At 37.0% G+C, this 25,304-nt stretch overlaps 2 protein-coding genes across 10 annotated transcripts; both read left to right on the forward strand.

The window, feature by feature from the left end:
• The first annotated feature begins 2,732 nt into the window (after positions 1-2,732).
• On the forward strand, positions 2,733-6,731 carry LOC120958065 (microsomal triacylglycerol transfer protein). The gene is made up of 5 exons (XM_040380620.2): positions 2,733-3,063; positions 3,587-3,607; positions 3,729-3,898; positions 3,988-6,065; positions 6,160-6,731. The coding sequence occupies exons 1-5, from the start codon at positions 3,009-3,011 to the stop codon at positions 6,470-6,472; spliced, it is 2,637 nt and encodes an 878-aa protein (XP_040236554.2). The 5' UTR covers positions 2,733-3,008; the 3' UTR covers positions 6,473-6,731.
• Positions 6,732-7,356: 625 nt separating this feature from the next.
• LOC120955509 (GTPase-activating protein skywalker) lies at positions 7,357-24,688 on the forward strand. Of its 9 annotated transcripts, none has more exons than XM_040376429.2 (12): positions 7,357-7,792; positions 8,171-8,708; positions 11,216-12,262; positions 18,886-19,088; positions 19,194-19,398; positions 21,056-21,180; positions 21,246-21,577; positions 21,645-21,813; positions 22,871-22,957; positions 23,617-23,775; positions 23,847-24,067; positions 24,127-24,688. In XM_040376429.2, exons 3-12 carry the CDS (start codon positions 12,139-12,141, stop codon positions 24,266-24,268), a joined length of 1,767 nt encoding a protein of 588 aa, XP_040232363.1. In that variant the 5' UTR covers positions 7,357-7,792; positions 8,171-8,708; positions 11,216-12,138; the 3' UTR covers positions 24,269-24,688. The 9 variants fall into 9 exon arrangements, with proteins under 9 accessions (XP_040232363.1, XP_040232360.1, XP_040232361.1 ...); XM_040376426.2 differs by having other exon boundaries at positions 7,357-7,669; XM_040376427.2 differs by having other exon boundaries at positions 7,357-7,532.
• Positions 24,689-25,304: the final 616 nt, after the last annotated feature.

Genomic DNA, 25,304 nt, shown 5'->3' on the forward strand with positions numbered 1-25,304 from the left:
CGAAAGCTTGATATAATTTTCAAACTATTTTATTGCTCAAATTTTATACAATTTTAAATTTTGTAATGTAATGTATTATATAATGGAGCCATAGAAACGCTTTTCATTTAAAATCATTTACTAAACTTGGCCCTTTGACTCAATAGTTTGCCGACCGCTGTACAGGCGGTCCCCGAGATACACGGTACCTCTTATACGCGGATTCGGAGATACGCGGTTTTCTAAATTTGACAGTTCTTTGAACAAATTGTACTGATTTGACACATCAATTGTAAATTGCCAAATAATTTCCGTTTTGATCGAATGTTAAAAACTATTTAAAAACGTTTAAAACTGTTATATTCCGTCAGAATCATATCAAATAATTTATAAAGTGGCTAAAACCACCCCCTACTTTCAAAATTACACGAAAATTATTGATATTTTGGCTAAAAATCACGAGATTCGACTTACGCGGAAATTCGAGATGCGCGGTATTTTGCGGCCGTTTTCGGTCCCCATTAACCGTGTATCTCGGGGACCGCCTGTATAGACCTTTACTATAGAATATACAGTGAAGCGCCGTTTATCCGGGTACCTTTTATCCGGTTGTCCGTTTATCCGTGCTGTTGAAAAATGACAGTTCAATACATACAGTCTGTTCCCGAGTTACGCGGTTCTCGACATACGCGGATTCGGAGATACGTGGTTTTCTAAATTTGACAGATTAAATGTCAAATCAGTACAATTTGCGTCAAGTTCGGTATAAATTGCATTTATGCTAACAAATTGAAACCGCTTAAAAACCAGAAATATTATAATTTTCTGCACGAATCATATCAAATAAATGATAAAGTGTATTAAAGTACTAAATTAAATAAAAAAAAACTCCGAGTAATCAATAGTATTTTAGTCAAAAAACGTGAAATTCGACATACGCGGATATTCGAGTTACGCGGATTCGTCGGGAACGCAGAAACCGCGTAACTCGGGAACAGACTGTACAGTCATTATCCGATATACGCTATCGTACGGGACCGAGCGCAATAGCGTATCTCGAGTTTTCGCGTATAGCGGATTCCTATAGAAAAATAGTTTACACTACCGGGTTGAAAAATATCGCCACAGAGTTTTAGAGTAATGGTCGTTGGTGTTGATACCCACGTATCTGACCACATGACCATTCATATAGATTTTTGCTCAGAAAGTTAGAAGGCTATATAGGTCATGATAAGATGAAACTTGTCGAAACACATTGCAAGAAAAGGATAGCAATATAATGATGGGTTGTAATACGCCATCTATTGATCAAACCAATGATGCTGTGGAGCTTTCATTTTTTTTCTATGGATATTTGATTCTCCAGTCGTTTAAGCTTAATCTGTAGCGCTTGGGTATACATATCACTACAAAAATGACGAATAAACCGAAACCATAATCTATTATTGTATGTCCCAAGCGCCATAGATTAAGCTTAAACGACTGGGAAATTGAATATCCATAGAAAAAAAAAAATGAAAGCTCCACAGCTTCATTGGTTTGATCAATAGATGGCGTATTACAACCCATCATTATATTGCTATCCTTTTCTTGCAATGTGTTTCGACAAGTTTCATCTTATCATGACCTATATAGCCTTCTAACTTTCTGAGCAAAAATCTATATGAATGGTCATGTGGTCAGATACGTGGGTATCAACACCAACGACCATTACTCAAATCTCACTTGCTTCAGTGCTGGTGGTTTCCGTTGGAGTTTAGTATTTAAACAATCGTATCGCCGTTCTAGTTCTAGCGATGCATAACTTCAATGCGAAATCATACAACAGTACAGAGGAAATGAGAAAGCTCTCCTCCAAGCGATGAAGCTCAACTGGTTGGGGTATCCCACCAACAGAGAGCGCCATCAGCTTTTTTGCTATTTTTAGAATGCAAGAGTCGTTTGCCGTCTGCTAAACGAAGTCTTTCTATATTCCGTTTAGGTAGAGAACTTGAGTCGTTTAGAACCCGTTTTGTGGTGGTTTAGTGGATTTGTGGCACTTGGGACATTTCTGACCACACGACCATTTATATAGATTTTACCATTTTTTAGATTTTACTTCTAAAGTCAAAAGAATATATAGGCCATGATTAGATGAAGCTAGGTGAAAACCGTATTGCAAGAAAAGGAGAGCAATATGATGATGAGTTATACTACGCCATCTATTGAGTAAACCACTGAAGCATGGAGCTTTCATTTTTTTCTATGGATATTTGATTCTCCAGTCGTTTAAGCTTAATCTGTAGCGCTTTGGTATACATCACTACAAAAATAACGAATAAACCGAAACCACAATCTATTATTGTATGTATTACCTACCCGTGTTGGTGGGTATAGAAGTAAGGGGTAAAAGTTGATTTAATTGTTTAAAGTACATTAAAAAATTGAAATTTTCTGATTTTTTACCACAGTTTAAAGACACGTTTTTCTAGGCATTTTTTCAAGACAATCTTCAATAAAAAGTTTATAAGTTAAAAATTATAAAAATAATGAGTTAAAAATAACCGGGTAAGTGGTTATAGAGATGAAGTTTAACAACGTTGAAATTTGTGATGGACAAAACATACATCAACCCTTTACTCATGTTATTAATAAATACGTTAAACGTATTTTATAAACGTGTTTTCGCTGATAAACGACGTTCCGCTGTATTTTGATTTTGTTTTTTGGGTATGCAGCAAATGAGTGAAGCAACTGTCAAAATGCAACAACATTGATGTGTCAAAAAAAAGTGGTACATGGGCCAACCTTGTTCTGGTGTAGGATGTGACGATTTATGCTGGGAGCAACGGTTTAAACTAATCGTCGATCATTCACACACGAAATCACCGAAACAGAGAGTGGAACATGGTCTTGAGGCCACAAATTTAAGCGCTGTAAGTGGCACAGTGAATACATTGCTAGTGTAAGTGGTTCTGATAAATTCTTCGAGTGATCGCGATTGCGTGCGTGCGGTGTTGTTGTGTTCTGATCCGCTTCGAAAGAGTTGAATGACCAGAAAGATGAAGTTGTATTTGCTTCTAACAATCCTGTTATCTTTATTCGGTAAGCATTAGATGCAGTTGTTACGGCGTTGCCAAGCAACTACCATACTATTGTGTGATAGGTGTAAGAGAAGCGGACTGATAAGATAACCTTTCCCCTTGAACTTGATGCATGAATGAAAACAGAAAGGAAAGAGACATTGCATGATCGAGACAGAGACAGAGTACACAAAATAAAACAACGGTGCATCCACCTCTATGTGATTTAGCATCGTAATTCGGCACGATGCGCATGATGAATATTAACCAGCTATTATTTCTAAAATCTAGCCATGCAAGAAATCGAAACTCGAATCGAGGAGAATTGTCAGAAATGTGTTAGAATCAAAAGAATTCATAGAAAGCTATTAAATCGAAATAATATGAGTGTACAAGTAAAATGTAGGACGAATACCAACTCATCATGACGTGTCCTGCGATCAGCTGATAGTGCTGGCGTTTTCGTGTACCGCTGGTTAATGTTGTGTAAATAAATCAGATTACTGTACTTATCAGCTCATCTTTTAACATCTCTTTCATTTCAGAGTTCGGATACGTGGCTCCAGGTAATTATGGCGTGGATTATTCTGTAACATGAAAATATACCGGGAGACGATATAAACGATGCACAGCAATTAATTGTATATTCTTTGTGGTAACGATAATCAAATGTTGCTGTATTTGTAGCCTTCGGAGATGCCTTTCGCGTTGGAACGGAGGAAACGTTTGATTTTTCCAACGTAGTTCATGTGGGCAACGGTAAAAATGCAACTCTTCCATTTGGGTATCAAACACATGCAACGGTTATTGTGGGATCGGTGTGGGGCGATGATGAATCAAAGTTATTGAAAATTCAGGTAATTTTGTCTAGAATGTGTTTGCTCACAGTCCAAAATCAAATGAGCGGTTAAATATTACAAGTACTATAACATGAGTTTTATTGTAGGTGCAAAATCCCTCGCTTGTTAGCATTCCAGATGGCAAAGTTGGAACGATGATTGGAGCAGAATCTCCGTTTTACGCGTGGTGGAATTTAGGGCAAATCAAAGAGGTTTATTTTGAAGCTTCAGACGCACTACCAGTGAGAAACTTTAAGAAAGGAATATGTGCCCTGTTCCAGTATCAGCTGCTAGATGGCACGTACAGTGAGGTGGATCCTTCTGGGGAGTGTGAAACTAAGTACATATCGCACTCTTCCACCCGTTATCACAAGTCCAAGGGAAACTGTCATTACGATGCAAAGCGGATGCAAAGATCGGAATATGGTTTACGAAGCAATCTTAAAACATCGCGCAGTACGGATTTCACCGTGTCTACGGACGGCGCGCTACAAAAAATCAAAAGCCAGGACTACGTGAAATACTTGCTGAACGCACAGGATCGGTTTGGACCGTACTATGAGTCAATCATGCAAATGAACGTGCAAGGAAGCACTCAAAAAACGTCAACGCTGGAAGGATCAGACATTGCAGGGATCGTCAAAAAGTTGTCCCTGGAGAAGGAAACGCTTCTGACAGAGGAGTATAAATCATCGTGCAAAGATAATAATTGCGATAACATTATCAGTGTATTTAAGCAGCTTAAAAATTCTCTAACGAATGATAATGTCGGCAAAGAGGCATCTGCTACGGCAATGGTCGACATGTTGCGGGCAGCACGAAAAGCGACAAAAGAAGATTTAGTGCGTATTATCAAAGCAAAATCATCCAATGATATGAAAGGTCAAATAGTTGATATACTGGGAGCAGCACAGACGATAGCTTCTCACCAGGCTGCCAAATCAGAATTGCTAAGCAGCTCAGACGATGAAAATATGTTCCTTGCAGAACGTTATTTACAAGCGCTTGCTATCGGCACGCGTCCAAAAAAGGAAATTGTTGCCGATTTGTTAGAAATGGCACTAAAAGAGCACATGAATGTTAAGTTTTACGATAGCCTTATCCAATGTCTGGCAGCAGTAACTCGTCGATATGCTCAACTCGAAGGAAACTCTTATGAGACAGAAGTGGTGAAGAAGGTGGTTAATTTTCTGGAAGAAAAGATCGACGAATGCTCAAGAGAAGATTGTAAGCTTAAATTCATACGCGGACTGCAAAACCTCAAGTGCCCTAGAACAGCGGATAGATTGATAGAACTTGCTCAAGAATCCACCAAAGCCGTCAGTGTAGCAGCAATGAAAGCTCTGCGCTCGTTTTCTGTCTATTTATGGAACGATGAGTTCAGGGCCAAATTCGAAGATATTTTCTTCCAGGTGTCGAAACGTTATGATTCTAGTGCACGAACTCTGGCGCTGGATATATTATTGGATCTGAAGCCGGATCAAGATGAGCTATCGCATCTAGTACAATTTTTGAAATCGAAGGACAAAGCGTACGAAGTGAAGCAGTATTTGCTGCAGAAACTGCGGATGGCTGCCGCACAATGCTCAGAATTTGGAGCAATGCTGAAGAATATTATCGAAAAAGATGGCCTTCTAAACAACTACAACATACTCGCTCCCAAGGGACTATCCACGGCATTAAGTCGCAAATTTTCGACCGCTCCGTCATTTAATGCCTCGCTTACCAGCTTGCAAGAGATGAGTGGAGGTGTGTTGAAACGTGGCATCGTTGATTTGACCCTGGATGTAAGCGACGAAAAGATGAGCTTGTTCACGCTAGGGTTGTACGCAGGAGGAATGTCGTCGTTTGTTAGTAGCAATGACGAGGAACAGATAACAGACAATAACGAAGAGGAAGATACAACAGCTGGTATGGAGCTGTCGGTGCAGGGCGTGGTAATGAGGCCGTTGGAATTTTTCAACGGTAAGGGAGAATTGATGGGACATGTTTGGAGCGGTACAGCATCGGAGCCTACACCAGCCTACCAGGCCATCACACTGTTGCAAGACAACGAAGAACGGTTTGCTTCGCACAATGGTGTAACGCTGGCGCTCAGTTCTACCGGAGCAATATCGATTGATCTAAACGGTCAGGTGACTATGAGCTTATGGGGTCGAAACGCGCAATCCAAGGTAGAACAGAAGTAAGTATGAATAGATATTCTATTTTGTTAGTAATTTACAACTTTGGTATTTGCAGTATTTTAATATTAATGTCAATTTTTTCAACACTTTTAGTACTGGAATCAGCATGACTAGCAGGTTATCTTTTGATACATCTTTTGCATCAGTTGATGTTCGGTTCAGCTCCGTGCAGGCCCCACAGCTGCATTTGTCTTCTGCTCTAGACTTCTCCGGTGATCCTGCTTTGTGCATGCAACTAGTTCAGCCCAAGAGTACACTCAAACATCGATTTGTCGGCACAATAGATTTAATAGGAACAAAGCACCAAGCATCACGCAAAACTACGAAAACATTTAAGCTGAATGGATTAACGCATTCACTGAATAGGAAAAATAACGATATGTGTAATTTGATTTCAAAAAGCTGATACCGAGTCTCAAGTAAGCCATGACACGCGGATAGATTGCAAAAATAATTAACGAGGAAGTTAAGAAAATTAGGAAATTGTTCAAGCCGGGTAAAGTTAAATATGCAACTATCATAATGGACCATTCCTATGAAATCTCTTTTACATCACTTCACTTACTGAATCTGACATTGACTTACAATTGTGCAATTCTAATGACAAATATAGTGATAATATAACACCGATAATGGGGCTCCCTTTTGTTCCCTTTTGGGTTTGACTGATTTGTAATAAATGGTTGTGTTCTGAAAGAAATATCTGTACAGTAGAGGATTACCATTAAACATTATTTTTCCTCAACGGCAATTCCAACGGCCGAGGAATTATGCAAATAATATCGAACACCACTTACGGAAAGAAGAATATGAAATAAAATGATGATTCTAAAAGATGTATCGTATTTTTACACCCTAGAACGTAACGAACAAAAGACGCCAAAATGGGAAATGTGAATAGGAATATTTTTAAATTATCAGAAAATCTAAAAGCGTTTTTTAGCAATCGTGTGTAATAATAAATTCCCTGGTCGCTGGTTAGCAGCTGCATATAGCATCCTAAGCAGCTACTTTTCACGTTTATTTGAATGACATTTTTCCAAGGAAATTTCTGATTCGCGTGAATAGTACTAAAAAAACATGAAATAAACGAAATAAAGAAAAATTGATGAAATGAAGTATTTACTCTTTGTTGAAGCAAGATTTTAGATCGTGTAAGCTAGTAGTGGGAGCCAAAGGTAAAATCCTTTTACAAATGCGAAAAAAAAAATCCAAAATAGCATAGAGCGAGACCACAGTGCATTTTGTCAACAAGCAGTTTGACACAAGTGTTTGACAGCAGCTTATTGCAACTGTGTGTGTGTGCAAAGTAGAAACGAAAGAAAACGTCCGAGTGCGCAAGATTTATGTACAAACTTCTTCGTTTTCATCTGAAACTTTGATAAAACTTGGCGCTGTGACTCGCAATAGGCAATTTTATGATTATTCTTCTGTGTCCATCGCGTGGAGAAAGTGAATAATAATTGGTACAGTGAAATACTCATCGTTGAGAACAACGTCGCCTACCGCAGTAGCACAGTTCTAAGCAAATCAGGCCACACTGTTGGATTGCACCCCCCTCTCTCCACAGTCAACCAGAAAGGAATCAGAATTGCTTGTTGAGGTGACGAGCCTGTTGTGATTTATGTTTCGCAGTGTTTCAATTGCTTGCATGTAGTGTGTTTTTTTAAAGGAAAAAGTGAAAATACTTGATGCCTGACGTCGAAGAGTCATTGTCATAAAAAAGGTCTCGTAAACAAAATGCAGTTGCCGAGAATGAAAATAAAAAAAAAGGTTGAGATGCGAATCTGTCCCTTTGAAGTGCAGTGTTCCTAGTCTTCTGGCTGTTTGTTGTTGATCCTGGTTAGTGTAGGAATTGCCTTCACCGCAAACGTTATCGTTTTGTATCGTACGCAATGAATTATTGCCCTATTATGTGGGCGTTTATACAACTGCAGTATGTGTAAAAAAAGATGCTGTGAAACGCAAATGTCCACTATTGGTTTCCGGCTCGGAATTGTGCAACTCGTGTTTATCATCAATTGTTTTGTTTGTGTTCTAGTTGAATGTGTCTTGTTACGTGATAACGGGCTGTGCGAAATTGAATCCTTCTTTTCCTTTCCAGATTATGAGGCATGAAAATCTCCTCTGCTCGATGAAGCAATAATCTACAGTTCGAAAGTATTGTTTGAGTGTTCACAATAGCAAATCACCAGTTAAGCGGCTGACCAAATTTGGTTCGAAATCAAAACACAGGAGATCTGCATCCACAGTGTGTGTACTGCCACCAAACTGCCACCGTACGTTTGTGTAAAAGCGTTTTGACTTGCTTGATGACAAAGTGATTCATTCATTATTGATTTGCGGGAATTTGTGGCAAGCAAATTGTTCATCGCACGCCAATTCATCATTTTCAAACATCCGACTCTTCCTTCTTGGAAGCGATTGAATTCGTTCCCGCAAAGGAAAAGCTAAATCGAAAGAATCGTTGTTCAGCGCACACAGGACTCTCGTGTAGAGCCACTCTACAAGTATTCGTCCTGGGTGCTGTCTACAGTTGGGATCTGAACATAGAACACACCGTTCCTCACTATTGTTCTCGTACTCGACAGTGTTCCTTTGAGCAGAGTTAATTTAAAGAAGTTAAACAATTAAAGTGGAAGGTAAGCAATAGGGAAATTGGGCAACAAGTTCAGTGTTTCAAATCATATGAAATGAAGTATATTTATTTTTAAAAAATCTAAGACTAAGCTGTTTAAGATTCCGTCTTAAATCATATCGGTTCAATCACTCATGAGTGTATGAAAAGGAATCACGGCGACGATGTTGTGTCGTTCTTATTTTCTCTTCTTTTCCTTAATTGATTCCATTATAATGCGTCAGAACTAACTATTAAGATGATGAAAATTTGCGAAATTGCGTCCGCTGTTCGTGTGTAGCCACTTGCTGTTTCGGCATTATGCAGGCGATGGGGTCTTACGGCGTTGAACAAGCAAAATCGATACACCGTGGCAGTAGAGTAACGTTTGTTGTCGTACCCATGATCCGGTTTCTTCATGTGGCTTGGTATCGTTCAGGCACCGATTGTCTACGATGGCGTCACCAAATGTCGTCAGTGGCTCGGATCTGCACGCAGCCGCTACTGGGCAGAGCATGGATAACAACCCCCGTGTGACCAGTTGTGTGGTGTGTGTTTTTATCGATTAGCCGTGTCGTACTCACAAAGCAGAGCAAAAATGTTAAGAGTAGGTAACGTTTTTACCTTTTCTTTATTGCTTGCTCTAATGTCTCGGGGGAGTCATTGACCGGTTACGCTAAAGTTGTGTTTTAGGTAGCCAATCATTATGTGTACAATCAAATGGAGGGCTGCCTGTTTTAAGGACTACTAAGCTCACCTTTCTTATGAGTTAACCTGTAAGCAACTAATTCCTTAACTAATTTCAAAAATAATATTTCCTTATTGAATTACATAAAAAAAAGTTAAATAAGCTTGCATTGTCAATCCAGCCTAGGAAGAGGTGGAAAAGCCTTTTATTATATGCGATAGATATAAGTAATTTGAGGGCTAGCAGACGAAACGAGCGGCGTAATGTAGACGGACATAACTAATTAACGACTTTAAATGCAATTGTTTACCGCAATTGGATTGTTTTCCGTTGTGTTTTGAAACAATATAGGAAAAATCTCTCTACTGCTCTTGAGAAAGGCGTGTCAACGCAATTGTGGCTGTATTAGTACGGCATTTGTTGTTGTTTTTTTTTCTTTTGTCGCTTTCATTTCTCCTTACGACAGTAATGCGTTTAATGTTTTATTTATATCCGTTGGTTTTGTCTCGTTGCATACCCTGCAGCAGGGCAAGTTTGCGAAAAAAGCCTTTGGCTGAAACTGTAGCTAACACATACGATCAAATTTACCATCATTCACTGTATCATATGAATGGTCGCAATGACTGAAGCTCGTATGTGTTCTATAATTTATAAAAAAAACATATGCAATAGTGTTTATCTATTAGCTTTAAAAGGACCCAAACCTTCAGGCTTTGGAAAAGATGTAAAGAAAATTGTATATATTGTAGGATTGACTCTGTAGAAGCATTAAAAACAGTTGTCGATATTTTTATTAACTTTCGCTCTTTTATTTCATTCAAGAATCAAGCGTATTGCATAGATTGAATGCAAACACTTGTTTGGTTTGAAGTCGGATTCAAGTGTAGAGTGGTGCGTTGAAGGCAGACTAGTTACTGGCAATCGGTTTACTATCTTAGCGGAATTGTATGGCTGAACCATAAGTTGTTTAAAGGTTGCATCCCTCGAAATGGTATTAACAGCAATGACAACTGTAATTAGCCTGGATTTTTCAATTCACACGCATACTGATCGGGTTGAGCGCCACAATTTTTTGTCGCAAATGGTATTAGCTAAAATATGATGTCGTCAAATCGTGGTTCGCTGAGTCGATCCTTTTGTAGCTGACATGTATTGGTGTGATATTGATTTGTGATTGAATTTTTATTACTGAATCAAAGACGGATTTTCCTAAGCAAGCGGAAGGACGTCGGACGTCGAAGCGCCAGTGTCTGTCGATTGAAACTGGTACCACAACTGGACGTGGCTTTGTGAGTGGGGGGTAATTCATGTAGGCAAACGTTCTACGCCGTGTAGGATCATTGAAGGGACAACGAAGTAACGAAGGAATGACAGCAATGTTAACCATGATAATGATAGCACCATTTCAGGTGCATCCATCAGATTTCATGCAGTCGTCTCTGTACGCCACGGTAACAGTGTAGTTTGATTGCAAAATGACTCATTCAGGGATTGTTAGGGCCTTTACGCAGGTATGAGTAATATTGGGATTTCCCTTGCAACTGTAGATTATGGCCGCAATTCTACTGATTAATAAGTAACAACAAAATTAATTTCATATAGTTGTACTATTTACAAATATTTAGATTTTTAAACTATATCCAACATTGGCCAGTACAAGAGTTATGTAAGATATTATGTGTCATCATGTGATTTCATACGGAATTGGCGTAGTAATGATGTAATGGAAATTAGATTAAAAGCTTTACTCGTACAAGCAAGCCAGAAGATTTTTAAAATATTTTTAAAATAATAAATAAACTGCATGCTAATCAATGTGAATTTTAAAACTCTTATCTTGACAGGTTTCATAATGCTCTTTGAAGATCTCACATAAGCTGTCGAACAAACTATCAACGAGATGCATGCATTTCGCGCCCGGCCAGGGGTGCTAGTGTCCCCATGAAGAGATTCGGCACAGTGACGGAATCGGCCTTCGATAAATGTTGTGTGGTAAAGTGAAGTGATTGATTAGAAACAGTAAAGAAAGCTTAATAAAGTAAGTGTTGCCTGCAGACGCTTAAAAAGGCAAGGTGAATTCTAGTCATTTGTGAACAATTCGTAAGTAATAGAAACATCCAAGTGACCACATGAACGGAATGTCGATGACATTGTACTGAAACGGGAAATAAAAAAATCATCATCATCATCTAGTAGAAAAATAATAATCTGTGACTGTAAACAGTTTATCAATTATTGAACAGTGTAAAAGTTTTTAAAAATTGATGTTACCATTTGGAGGAGAACTTAAAAGTCAGTCAGGCAGCAGAGGTGTGCTGGTGCGTTAGAAGAAAATCAAACGTTATCGTGGGCGCGTAGAGCCGTGCTTTATTATCATTTGAGCTGGAACAACATCGGACCGATACGGTATAGATAGACGACAGATAGGCAGATTGGCAGCAAGAGGCACACACCATTACTACGCATACGGACCTTGTAAGCGATCCACCTTAGACACTGGAAATGCAGTAGCTGTTATGAAGTGTGTCTATGCTGTTGATGAACGAATGTTTTGCTGCTCGAATGACACGTTTTAAAATTCACCAATCTGCGCCGGTGTGTTAGAAGAGTGCTTTGTGTGTGATTAAATGTGTTGAGCGAATACATACAATTTGTCGTACATAATCAGTGATTTCTCGGTTCGGCTGTTGTTGCAAAGAAAAACTCGACGGAAATACGTAAACTGGCCAGCACAATTGTAGCAGTTACTTAAGATTAACACTCCATCATGCCAGTGAATGCTATCGGAGCGGAACAGCTGAGTGGAATCGAGGAAGAGTCTGACATCTACGAAGCCTTTGCGCCCCATGTCGATACCTCCAACATTTCTGTGCTAACGGATACACCGCCCGGTAAGTAAGCTTAAAGTTATATCAGCGAATAGAAAATTGTATTTTACTTCCCGAATCTCATGGAATTCAGTCGGTGATGTCAGGAGGTGTCGTTAGACCATTATTTTAGCAACAGTTGTTTGTCGTATACACCGTAACCGATCACGTAACTAGCTATTTGTTTATGGTTCTCATATGGAAGCAGTATTCGATGATTCAAAATATGAGGAATGTTATAACAAGTTAAAATAGTATGTTCCATAAAACAGATCTCATTTGATTAGTGATCGGTAATCAGAATCCGGTGTCAAGTGTCGAGTTGACCGAAGCTTTTCAAAGTTTAGAGCATGTGTGTTGCAAGATGTTTCTAATAGATGGCTCTGGAGAAGCGGAAAGATCGATGACTGCAAACAAATCATTGGTGACAATGGCACGGTGTTTATGAATTTGTTAGTGAATTTATTCACTCATTATGTTCAAACCCCTTATTCTATGTGTTGGATAGGCTGCGGTTATAATATTTCCATTCGAAGCGTAAAATATATGAAATATCAAAAGAAGTAACGCACAACATGATAGAGGTTACATGGTGTAAACAATATGCAGAGTATTTGTTACGATGAAGAGCTTGCACATAATAGTTAATAAATCAGTAATGGTTTCTTCCATTCATTCATTCGCTAATCTTGCAACAGAATAGAATCCGGCACAGCAAATGAAAGATGTCGTGCTTTTCAGTTTGTATACGCGACACTAGTGAGAATGAGACAGGGCATTTAAATACTTAAGCAAGATCTATTGGGTGTGTTGTTGATGGTATCAGCTGATTATAGCCACGTGACTGACACACATGCTCGTGGGCGTAGAAATGTAGTATTGGTGAGCGCAACTCTCAGCCGCAGCTATATTGCGCTTGAGCATTCATCACAGTGTTGTTTTGTGTAACGATACGTTGCCGATACGGCGCCTATGGTGGTGATCCGTTGCCACACATACTGCTAAAGGCATAAGAGTTAAAAAAAAACACAGCGTAGATTTGATGCTTGAAAGCCGGTAAACATGTATTACGACCAGACATTGGAGCAGATAAATGGAAGAGACGTTGTATTAGTAGGCGAAAGTCAAAGGTCTGGGTGCGTGATAAGGGTGTGCGATACGTAAAAATGGGTACGATAACTCAATTAGAGTAGTAAAAACACACACACACAGACTCACTCACAAATAAGAAACAGGGCAATTCATAGGCAACTTCCCGAGGCATAGACGCCGCTGCGAATGTGTAGAGCAAATCTAAGATGATGAGCGAAGTTATTAGAACCGATATAAAGCTGTGACCGCAAAGCTTCAGCCAATCCAGTGTATTATGGTTATGATTGAATTTTATTACGCAACACGGTAAGCTATTTTCATTCATACGCCAGCGGTTGTTTGATACTTGCTTTGCATTTATTTTTAACAAGAATCTAACAATTATTACAGTCTGTTTTTCAATGAGATGTTACTTACACTGTTTTCCGGACCAAAAGTGTTTCTAAAGTGAACGGCATTATTCAACAGCCGCACTAGGAGCTTTGAACGAACCAGCTGTCACAAATAATGACAGCTGTTGAAAAACATCTTGCAAGTTTTGAATAATGCTGTTCTCATTCAAAACTGAGCCAAAATTTGACTGCCAAAATTTGGCATTTAGTTTTGAGTCCAAAATGAAGAGCAATTTAAAAACAGTATTATAATTTAGATAGAAAATATATTTGCAGCTAAGATATTTCGTTTTGATACATATTTTTTTGCAGTATATACATATTTAGTACCTTATCTGTGACATTTTTACCACATATTGAGTAATTGATATAAACACATTCCGCATGATACAAATTTTCCGCACATAAAGTGATATAATTACGTTGCGTTGATTAGTGAAGAAACTATACATTCGTAAATATAGATTTGAAAGAAGATTATTGCAAAGCACTATGTTCTGTATCTGAATCAATAGGTATTTGCTCGATACCTTGTCCAATGTTTATACATCGTAATTTCTACATTATATAGTTGTAAAGTCAGTAAAAGTTTATTCATATTTTTAGCAAATCTTTTTAGCATAACAAAATACATGAATATAGCATAGCCAATAGGGTGACTGGGTGGGTATAGCCGCACCTACACGGTCCTACAATGCCGGACAGGATCGATTTCCATCCGAATAGGCGCAATATCCGCAAGGTTGTTATCATGAAATATATGCTCCAAAAGAAGAGTAGTATAGTAAATAGTACAATTGGTGTACTTATTAGAATAGAAGTACTTACTTCGAATTAGAAGATCAATGTGTAAGAGACATGTACACCCTCTCCCCCTCTCCCTTCACCCCCTTCCCAACGTATTTGTATGCTTTTATAAGGTACACAAAGTAAATACTTTTTAAAAAAAGGAGCTAGTTAGAAAGGAAGTAAGTGTAGATGTCTCAGCTAAAATCTGCGATAGTAGCAAAACAAACTGTTTGCACAAGATAAGTATAGCTAGCGCTTGATTTAGTACATGAGAGTCGGCATATTTGAGGTAAGTTAATTGCCATCTTGGTTTGATACAGTACACAAAGATAGTCAAAGAACAAGAAGCCATTCGTAAGGTTTACAGCATATGCATATACGCACCAAGCTTTAGAGGCTGTCTAGTGTTAGTAGAAGAATGTCAGACAGACGGTACAACGATCCGGTACAAGTGAGAGTGCTGTTCGTTAGTGATCGATGATCTTTCGACGTTGTACTATCCGGACCGTGTGTGTTTACATGTTTGAGCTGAAACGGGACAGTGTACGTACAGCCAAATTTACAGTGTCACAGCTAGATGAAGTCTCAGTCGGTTCTGATTCTAAATACACTAAAAAGCATAAAAAGTGGTATATATGGGTCGTTTCGTTTGAATAGCCAAACTAAAAAGCTGCAATGCAAAAAATAAAACATAGCGAATAGAATCCCAACGTACCGTGAAGTATGTAATGATAGTGTAGCGTTAGAAAACAGAACAATTTTCATGTAATATTACAGTTCTGCTAAGCTAATGCATAGTGTTTTAGTTCCCTTGAACGGTTGTGTATTTTTGAGGTGGCGCTTTTGTTCAAAACCGATTGAATCAGGTTATTTATAGCACTGATTCGTATGTTCGATCGTTCTGCATATCCTACGATCTTCCGCACTCGGTCGCCTTGTTTCTTTTTTATTATCACTTAGAGTTTGTTTTTAGCGTAGTTGATGCTGTTAGTGGTCGCAATAGTAGTAGTGGTGATGAAAAAGATCATCTCGCTAGTTTATTTCTGTATTTGCATCGATGCTACTAAGAACCGTTCTTACACATTTGGCTCAAGCCGCGCGTAGTCACGAATGAATTACAGTAGTGTTTGTGAGGTGCGAAGAAGTGGTTAGCATGTTTTGGCCGATCGTGAACGTAAAGAAATTGATGAGCGTGTACTGTTTTAATTAAAATGTTTTATTTTGAACCATGAGTAATTCAAGCGCCCAACCGCTATTGATGCAAAATTGATCGGTCGATTGAAGACGAATACTGAGTTCAATCACGGTACAACTGAATGGTCTCTCATAGTACGTCATTAACTTGTTAGCCCTGCAAGTTTGTTAGGTTATTAATAAAATTTTGAAAGGTAGAATAAAGGAAAATCGAGTACAATTGATCGTGCCAAAATGGATGGATTCCTTACTAAACAAATTTCTTTCAGTTCATAACAACTCGTCAGTTTAAGCATTCTGTATCCATAGGAATGATAGATGGACATGGTTATGCTTGTTTGTTAAATTTATCAGATTACATTTGAGTCATCAATGAACGCGCTATGGTAAGCGCCACACGTTTGATGACGATCGATAGAGAGGTGTCACGTTTTTGTTTTTCTTGTTAAGTAGTTGCAAAAGCATGTTAGAACATGTGACTAATAATGTTCGTGCTGCGAACGAAAAATTAAATGTAGATAGTCCTTTACTTATGTGTACGATTACACGTTAAACTAGTTGGAAGTTGGACAAGTTGGAATCATATGTACGATTCGAATGTAAAATAGAATGGTAAGTGAATGATGATGTAACATCACGCCATTCAATTATAATTTAAATTGAAACATAAATTATACTAAATAAATACAATCGAAGAAAAGTGTGTAAATAGAAAAATATCACGTATGTAAATGTATGTTACACTTATGCAACTGTTTTGAAAAATGTACGGCTACAATCGTGTGCCCAGATTAGTAAATTTTGAATATTTGAATTTTCATGACCTCGGAAAGCGCAGAGAAGAATAATAGCGGTTTTTTTAAATTGTTTTGACACATTTTGATTGACAGGATTTTTGATAATCCATGAGCCTATACTCTAGACTTTAACCTTGGTAGTGATGGTATACCACTTAATGCTAATAAAAGTGTTCTTATTGGAATTGTCTTTTGATTTGGAGATGATAAATTTTGAATCAGCGGTTTTGAATATTAACATAAGAATGATGCAAAAAATACCCCTGAAATAATGAGACCTTTTTTATTGTAGATTATACGTCAACATATTTGCTAACCTCATAAAAAATACAAAATTTTAAAGCTATGTGACCGAGCTATGTTTCATGTAACCGAGTCGGACTATAGTTAGTCCTAATTATAGTGCAATTCGCTTATTATAATTCCATTATTACATGGGTGAACTGCACGAAAAAATGGATGACTAAAACACCAGATGTAGGTGTTTAAAATGAACATCTTTAGCAGTTGAGTATGTGATTGGCCTTAATCATGAAATCATGATGACATATGATCGTTGCGTTTTGTTTTTTTGAAATTTAGTTGAAAAAAGGACGGTAAGATGGCTCGGAGTCGGTGGGTGCTTATAAAATAGACTGTAAATGTGTGTGACTATGTCAACGCCACATTCGAATCTGTTGAGTGCACAAATCTCACTACTATTAACACAAGCTTGAAAGCGTGAACAGAAAGAAGCGCGTCGTTCACTGTTGTACCGCTCACGACCATCAATAGACCTTATCAATCAGAACACAAGCAGCTATACCGACATATACAGTATGTAAACATTAGAAACAGTCAACACCAACACTGTTTGGATTCGATCGTTTCCAAACGACGTACGGGATCTTTGGTTCGGTCTAACAGTCTATTCGTGCCGGGCAATCGAATTGCTACAGTGAGAAAACGATTGACAGTACGCGCAGATCGTTTATTACGTCGGAAGAATTGTGTTTTTCAACGCTAAAACAGATGTGGTGATTCGTTAACAATTGAAGTAAAAATGCAAATTGCATAAATGTGGTGTGCTGTTTTTGCAAAACTGATCAATGCGTAAATTATTCCGCTTGTGCTATATTTATTGTGTAGCTTAAGTTTGTAAATGAACAAACCGTAATACACTGTGGTTATCCGCATTACTTGAAATTTGCCATCCAAAACCAAAAACAATATACAATTGAAAAGATTGAAGTTTGAAGCGCAAACCTTTTAGTGAAGTGGTAATTCCATCGTGAAGTGGGAAAGTCATGCTGTATGTGTCCTCCAATAGTGCGAGTTAGTTTTCCAATGTGAAGTGTCATGCTTTTGCTCTTATACACCACCGCTGATCCGTGTGCAATAAATTCATCGGTAACATTGCGTTACTACTCAACTCAATCGGTTATGTGACCATCAGATGGTAATAATGTATTGAATTATGTATGCGGTGCTTCGTTAGTACGCACATATGTATGTAGCATTTTACTGCTGACTTTCCTATTACTGAATCTGCAATAAAAATAGGCAGTTGAAAGGACACAGAATGGTTGCAAAAACGCCGGAAGGCATATCTTTGGAAAATCTTAGCAAACGAGCATCGGTTTATATTGATCCTGATTGTGATTTGTACCTAGAGCTGCAATATTTGCAATCTTCAAGGCTTACAAAATGTGCCTGTTTCGACATCCACCTATTGACATCGAAAGGTAGGATACTGTGTAATAGCCATTACAGTACTGTGAATAGTGTGTACATTACTAAATTCGTATAAACGTGATGAGTCAGGCATGTGTAGCGTATTCAAGGATCAAATTCAAACGAACAAGTAAATAAAGTGTGAATGTTTTTTTTTTATATTGATCAGTATAGCTGATACAACTTCGTTAGTGATTATATAATATGGCGTTGAATGAGCGAGGTGCATACATATTAGATTAGATGACTGAGATGAGCATATTTAGTATGAATCCTTGCGTTGTGTATTATTATTTACGTATCTTTTAGTTGAAATAGCTTCGTTGGATTGCTATATGAATTTCAGACTCTAATAATTGTTTTTCGATTAGTCAAATACACGAATAACAAATACAAACACAACGATCTATTGTGTTTTTATTCAATCGAACATGGATGGCAGAATAATGTTCAAGATGGTTACAAATTGGAATTGTTTAGTATAGTTAATAAATATCACTAGTAATTTTGTACCCAAAACAACTGACCAGAAAGCTGTGTGTATGATCGAAAGTGTAATGCTAATGTTTGATACAGTGTGCAACCATGCAAATTATACTTCCCAATTAAAACATATTTTAAATCACTTTTAAAGGTATCACTACTAATTATCTCTTTTGCTCAATTGTAGGAAAAAAGCCAAACTTGAAATCGTTTCAAGACGTGCAATCACTCATTCAACAAGGAAAAAAACGAGAAGCAAAGATAGTGTTAAGAGAAAACTCATGGCCCACCAATTCACCGATTCGTTCACAGCTATGGCCAGCTTTATGCGCCCAACATCACGTTGGAAAAACGATGCTGGACGGATTCTATTGGGATATGGTGAATCAGGTACGTAAGAACATTGCATCGTAAACTTGTGTTGGATGCGACAACCAATAGAGAAGAAGTGCATTTCCTTATCTTAAACTAATAAACAAATGCTTTGTTTGATAGGTTTTCGGTACGACAGAATTGCCCGAGAAACCTATAATGCTGCCACCGTTCGTCGATTCAACACATTGTCTGCCCTATCATTTGACACGGAAAGGTCGAGCGGTGGCTGATCGAGTAGTAAGTGTGCTCGGTTACGCCTGTCCAGACATTACGTACAGCCCTACGCTCTACCCTATTACTTCCATTTTGTTACACTTTATGTCTGGTAAGTACACGGCAAAAGGAACGAATTATAGAAATTATGCTGTAATGACTATTGTACAGTAGATATAATAATGTAAATTATCCGCTACATCCAGCTGATCAAAACTTGTTATTTATCTTAACTTGTTAACTTATTATCCAGCTGGTAGAATAATGAATCCGATACACTGTTTGAAATATTGGTAATAATTAGCGATAGAAAATGAATTAATTATATGTTTTTGTTTTGTGCAGAAGTTAGACAAATTTTAAAATTTGGCTTATTTAGCTCACGTGGTATATTTAAAAAAAAGTTTATTATAAAAGATGTCCAATGACGTATAGCACATGCAAATATGATCAGCACATGTAAATGTGGCCGTCGAGAGTATCCAATTATCTCATGGCACGAATGACAATATGCCAAAATGATTGGTACATAACTACCAATCATTTTGTTTGACACAAGTGTACATCATATGAATATTCAGAAGGGAATGAACGGGTTTTGTGGAGATTCATCTCCCTTCCGCACGAAATGTGAAACTGTAACCGATATCATATGGTTCAAAGGATTGTCATTTTAATGGGTGTTAACTTTCCTATTATTACAATATTATTACAATGTTTGTTTACTAGCTTGATTCAATTTTACTGTTTCACTAGCATGTTTCTATGTATTTAACCTTGGGTGTTGCAAATGAATGAGATAAAAATCAAATATTTTGAGGCACGTTGATTTTATTTCATTGAATGTAATAGATTTGTCCGATTACTTTGATACTCTTGCTTCCTTGTCGATAAGAAACCTTGATTTTTGATAACTCAGATTTATTTTATTGCATGTTGGTGTTTCATACTTACCTCTCTCGCCATTTGAGATAAAGACGCAATTAATCGTACAATATTGTACTATCGGGATATATTGTACGAGTTATTATCATACCGTTTGAATTGTTCGAACAATTGATAAAGCAAAGTGATTTTTAAACTTTATTACAAAGTGCGAGTAGCGGTTCACTCTGTTCAAAACGAATATTGGGACGAAATTACTTGGCTATGTTAACGTCGATTTTTAGTAATATATACATATCTGATAGCAATTTCCTGCGTGTAGAGCGACGTTTTCAATAGTTGTGTTTTGTAACATAAGTGGAATCACGATGAATGATAATATGGAACGATAAAAACGGGAATGTGGTTTGTAAAATCTACTGGTATGTGCTTATATATGACAAATACTATGTCTGACTTCTTTGATCCAAATGTTGCCAATTCTAGTTAAAAACATACAAACGTTTACTTGTAATGTAATTACCCCTTTTTTTCTTACTAGACAATACGATTGACAGTTACTAAGTCCGGGCAGTACAGTCCGAATCTGCTCACCGTTGGTAGTTTAACGTGGGTCACCTTTCATCATAGACTCTCGTTTAATATGTCTCAGTGTTATTGGTTAACATTCATTCAAATCATGAAGAAAGCAGAAACGAATACTAGGCTAAGATAATATCATAATATAATATCAAAACCATGAAGATAGCGAATGGCTTCAGTAGTCGATACACTTTCATTTATTTCATAAAGTGGGCAGTCTCTATAAATTAATTAAAATGTAATGCAATCGTTAAAATGTCAATACCTAATAATGTGTTTTTCTGTATTATTGTTTATTTTAGAGGAAGAATGCTACCACTGTATGGCCAGCCTTGTCGCCCCGAAGGAGAAAGTTTTTATTACTCAAACAAAGTTACTTTATGAGGTCACGTGGAAGACTGTGATGCAAATTGCCAAAAAACATGCGGTTAGCACTACTATTTTAGTTTCAGTAGTTCTCAAAAAATCATAATGTTTTTTTTTTTAATACAGAAATCTGCTGTTAATTACCTATCGACAATGTGCAACGGACAAAAGCCTGAATCGATCTTCATGGATTGGTGCTGGTGGATATTAGGTGGATTACCTTTCCCGCATCTTGTACGAGTAATGGATTGCTTTTTCCACGAGGGAATTAAGGTTTTCTATCGCGTATCGTTGGCTATATTGATACTTTTTCACAAACACGTTACCAGCAGTAATTCCGAGTGGGACACAGATGCGATAAAAAATGACATCGATAATGCCCTTCCAAAGTTCTGTAAAAATATACCAGTCTCACCGGCAAAGCTGCTCCGGACAGCTTTTAGTATTAGAGCTCTTAGGTGAGACGAATCGATTTGATGTTTTGAAATGTTTGCACTAAATAATTGTTTAAATGTTTGTTTTCAGTTCTACGTACATATCTAGAGTTTTTTTGAAGACTGAAATGTTACTAAAGAGTAAGTCAGTACTAAGTGGGCCGAAGCAAATGGTAAGATCACGTTCTAGCGATAATTTACCAACGAGTCAATCCCAGATCAACGTACAAATGATGTCTCACACCTTAACGATTCGGGAGGTAAGTGTAATGTGCTGCATAAAAAGAAGAAGTACAGTAATAAAAAAAATGCGTTTCTCTTTAAAATAACTAGACGATAGAAAACCCCTTGATGCAAATTAGTACTTAAACGTATCATAAATTTGGAATTATTCCGTTGAATTAGAATGTAATGAATTGGCAAATTTAACAAAAATCCCTTGGTAACTATCAACCATGAATGATGATTATATATAACTAACAAACGTAACGGTTTTAACGTAACGGCGTGAATAATTTCACTTTCCTCTAATTTAGGTGTACTATGCACTGTAAACATTGAAATATACCTTTTTCTTTGTTTCCAATCTTTTTACCTGCCGATATACTTTTGGGATGGGACAATATGCGTTAAACGTTTGTGTCTCGTATCAACTTTGACTTGGCAATAATCGAAAAGCACAGAAATATCGAGAAGGTTTAGATACCTGCCGTGCGATGGTATGGAAATGATTTTTTTTTAATATTGTTGTTTATGTCTGGCTGACTGTTGTACACTATATGGATGGATGCAATATTTCATCTTGTTTCGTTGTCGTCCTAAAAAGTAATACTCATTTTTAACATATTGCGGCTAGCAAAATTGTTCATAATATCGATACCTATTCTAACTGATCATTTCCATTTATTTAATCAACATTAAACTAAATCCAGGGCATTATTGTTTGTCTAAAGATCTTTCTACTTATAACAACATATTAGAGTCGTGTGTTTCGGTAATGATTGTCAAACAGATTTATTATGTTTACAACATTAATATAAAAGGATCATTTATAGAAAACAAAATCTAAAGCACATTATTCCATACTCCTCTTTTCCATCATATGATTGAAGCAAAGTGTATTTATTTTTATTCACGCTGCATTTTGGATACAATGGAAACATCAATTTCTACAAATCTGGGAACGTGCATCAATACTTATTCTAACCCACAAAATGTTATCAACATAACATCCATTGTGTACGGGCATCAATTGACAAAACATTTAAATATATTTGATTTAAAAAATAACATAAATGCGGGGCATTTTTTAAAAAGGGGGCTCATTCTCCTGACGTACGAGTCTTGTCCATGGGAGTTTTTCCAATTCAAGCAATAAAGAGTAAAATATGTGATCAGGACACAGTAAGTTGAAGACGTATTGTCTAAGTGTGCCCTAATAAGATACAGTTTGTGTAGATTTTATTTTTTAACTTATCGTAGATATGTGGAAATTATTGCAACATAGTTCTTATAATTTGAGCATCTTACATGCTTTTTAAGTTTATTTGGCTTTTATTAAAATTAAGCTCTAATTTATGTTATGAAAGGGCCAAAGATTGTTAGCTTTTTAGTAACTGTCTGTGAATAGTATGGACATAATTCAAAAACATAATTTTGTGAACGGCGTTTTGATACTTTAATTGTTTCATTAAGATGTTGTTAACGCTAGTTTTTTTATTGACAAGCATTGCACACTTTTTATATCATCCTAAGACGTTGGGATCCTTTCTCGATCCACTGCAGTGTGATGTAACAGAACAAAAGTCATGGCATGACAGTAATCGCGGCATAAAAATTGGAGAAAGGAATTCATCATCTTAAGATATTTGTTATAGATTCAAACAATTTGTTTCCACTATGAACTGCATGTTTGGTATTTACATTCGTCTCATGTTTGTGTATACCTGATATGTTCGATGTATAATTTAATGTTGGACTGCTCTAACGATTAAAATGATTCATAATTCGTTAAATGAAAACATATCCGAATCGAAACCTAATGTGAATGATATTTTCAACAGCTGTTTACGCTCTGGTCTTGGCTACCAGTAAGAATCACAATGTATCAACCCATTCTACTGTATACAACAGAAGAACATGGATGCTCTTTGACAACGTTTTACGTTAGAGTAGAACAACATGAACCAACACTGTTAATGATTAAAACGTGTAATAACGAAGTAAGTGTTTGAATGGTGGCGCGAATGAATGTTGATAACTTTAAACACATTGCTACTTCTCTCGTATCCAGGTGTTTGGTGCTTACTGTTCGTCCCGATGGTTTGAACGCAATTTAAAAGACGATCGTGGACAGCGTCAAGCTTACTTTGGCACGGGAGAAACGTTTCTGTTTTCACTTTATCCCGAACGTGCCAAATATCCGTGGGTCGGAATAGAGGGTGATACGGGCTTGGGCCATGCATCTGAGCTATTTATGGCTGCTGACTCCAAGATGATTACTATCGGCGGCGGGTAAGTGTTTTGAGGAGACGAATAAATTGAGTAAATCATAACTATTATGTATTTTACAGAGAGGGGCAAGCTATCTGGATGGATGAAAATATTCGTTTCGGCAAAACCGACCGGTGCCAAACATTTAATAACCCACCGCTTTGTGCTTCTGGCGATTTTGAGATACGTGTTTTGGAGGTGTACGGTTTTGTAGGAGCGTGAATAACCTGCTGAATTATGTATCGGTAAAGCTTGCGTTTAATTCACATTGAACACATCCGTATTAATGTTTAGCCTATGTTGAAGCTGAAACCAAAACAAAACTCGATATGCTGTTAGATCTCGTTGATTTCATCATTGTGTTCTTTGACTCTCATGAAATGAGAGCAAAAACTAGAAGTAAACTTTTGACAAAAATGAAAATTTCAGCAAATTCATCAAGCCTCAGCCATTCAAGAAAAGAACGCATTGTTGTATGTATAATTTTGCCATGTTCATTAAATACTCTGAATATTTGCAAATCGTGCGGATTGCATAAGATCACTACAAGTGATTATATATATATCACGTATTTCAGCCCAATCGTAAAGCTTATTTGGACAAAAGCAATTTCGAACAAATATATGCATTATACATGATAAATGTTTGTTTAAATTGTCTTTGTGGTTTAATCGGACTGTAGAAGAATTCCACGAAGGAAATTATTTTAAGCTTTAGGTAGTATTGCACTAAATATAGTTTACAAAATTTGTTATGCATATTCGATTTAATTATATTGTGCAGGGATTATCGGTGATTGTTTTTTTTATGTTTGTTTTATTTTCCGATGATTTACGGAAAATGATTATGTTGTTTATTTTCTTCAAATGTGGTTAAAATGTTTATTTTAATGGATTTATGACATTAGCGCAAGCAAAGTTATACCAACAAAGCATTTCATGATACAACGAAAAAACATTTTAACATATCTTTGTATTACAACATCACAAAATTGTTCAAGCATGTATATTTTCTATTGTAATGTGTCTCTATTTGTGGTTTGTTTCGCATACTCGTGGAATGTCATCAAAATACAACAATCGTTATATGGTTTTCAAAGGGTTATAATTGTACTATTGAACTATAACTTCTTGTAAGTTACTAATTACAGTTGTAATCCATATTTACAGTTTTTACGCGATTTATATGGTTTTTGTTGTGATTCAAACACATGAGTCAGATTGACGTGGCATAAGTAGTGTTTAGCTCTGTGAAACTA

Source organism: Anopheles coluzzii, chromosome 3 (genome assembly GCF_943734685.1).
Source record: "Anopheles coluzzii chromosome 3, AcolN3, whole genome shotgun sequence".
NCBI classification, from domain to species: Eukaryota; Metazoa; Arthropoda; class Insecta; order Diptera; family Culicidae; genus Anopheles; species Anopheles coluzzii.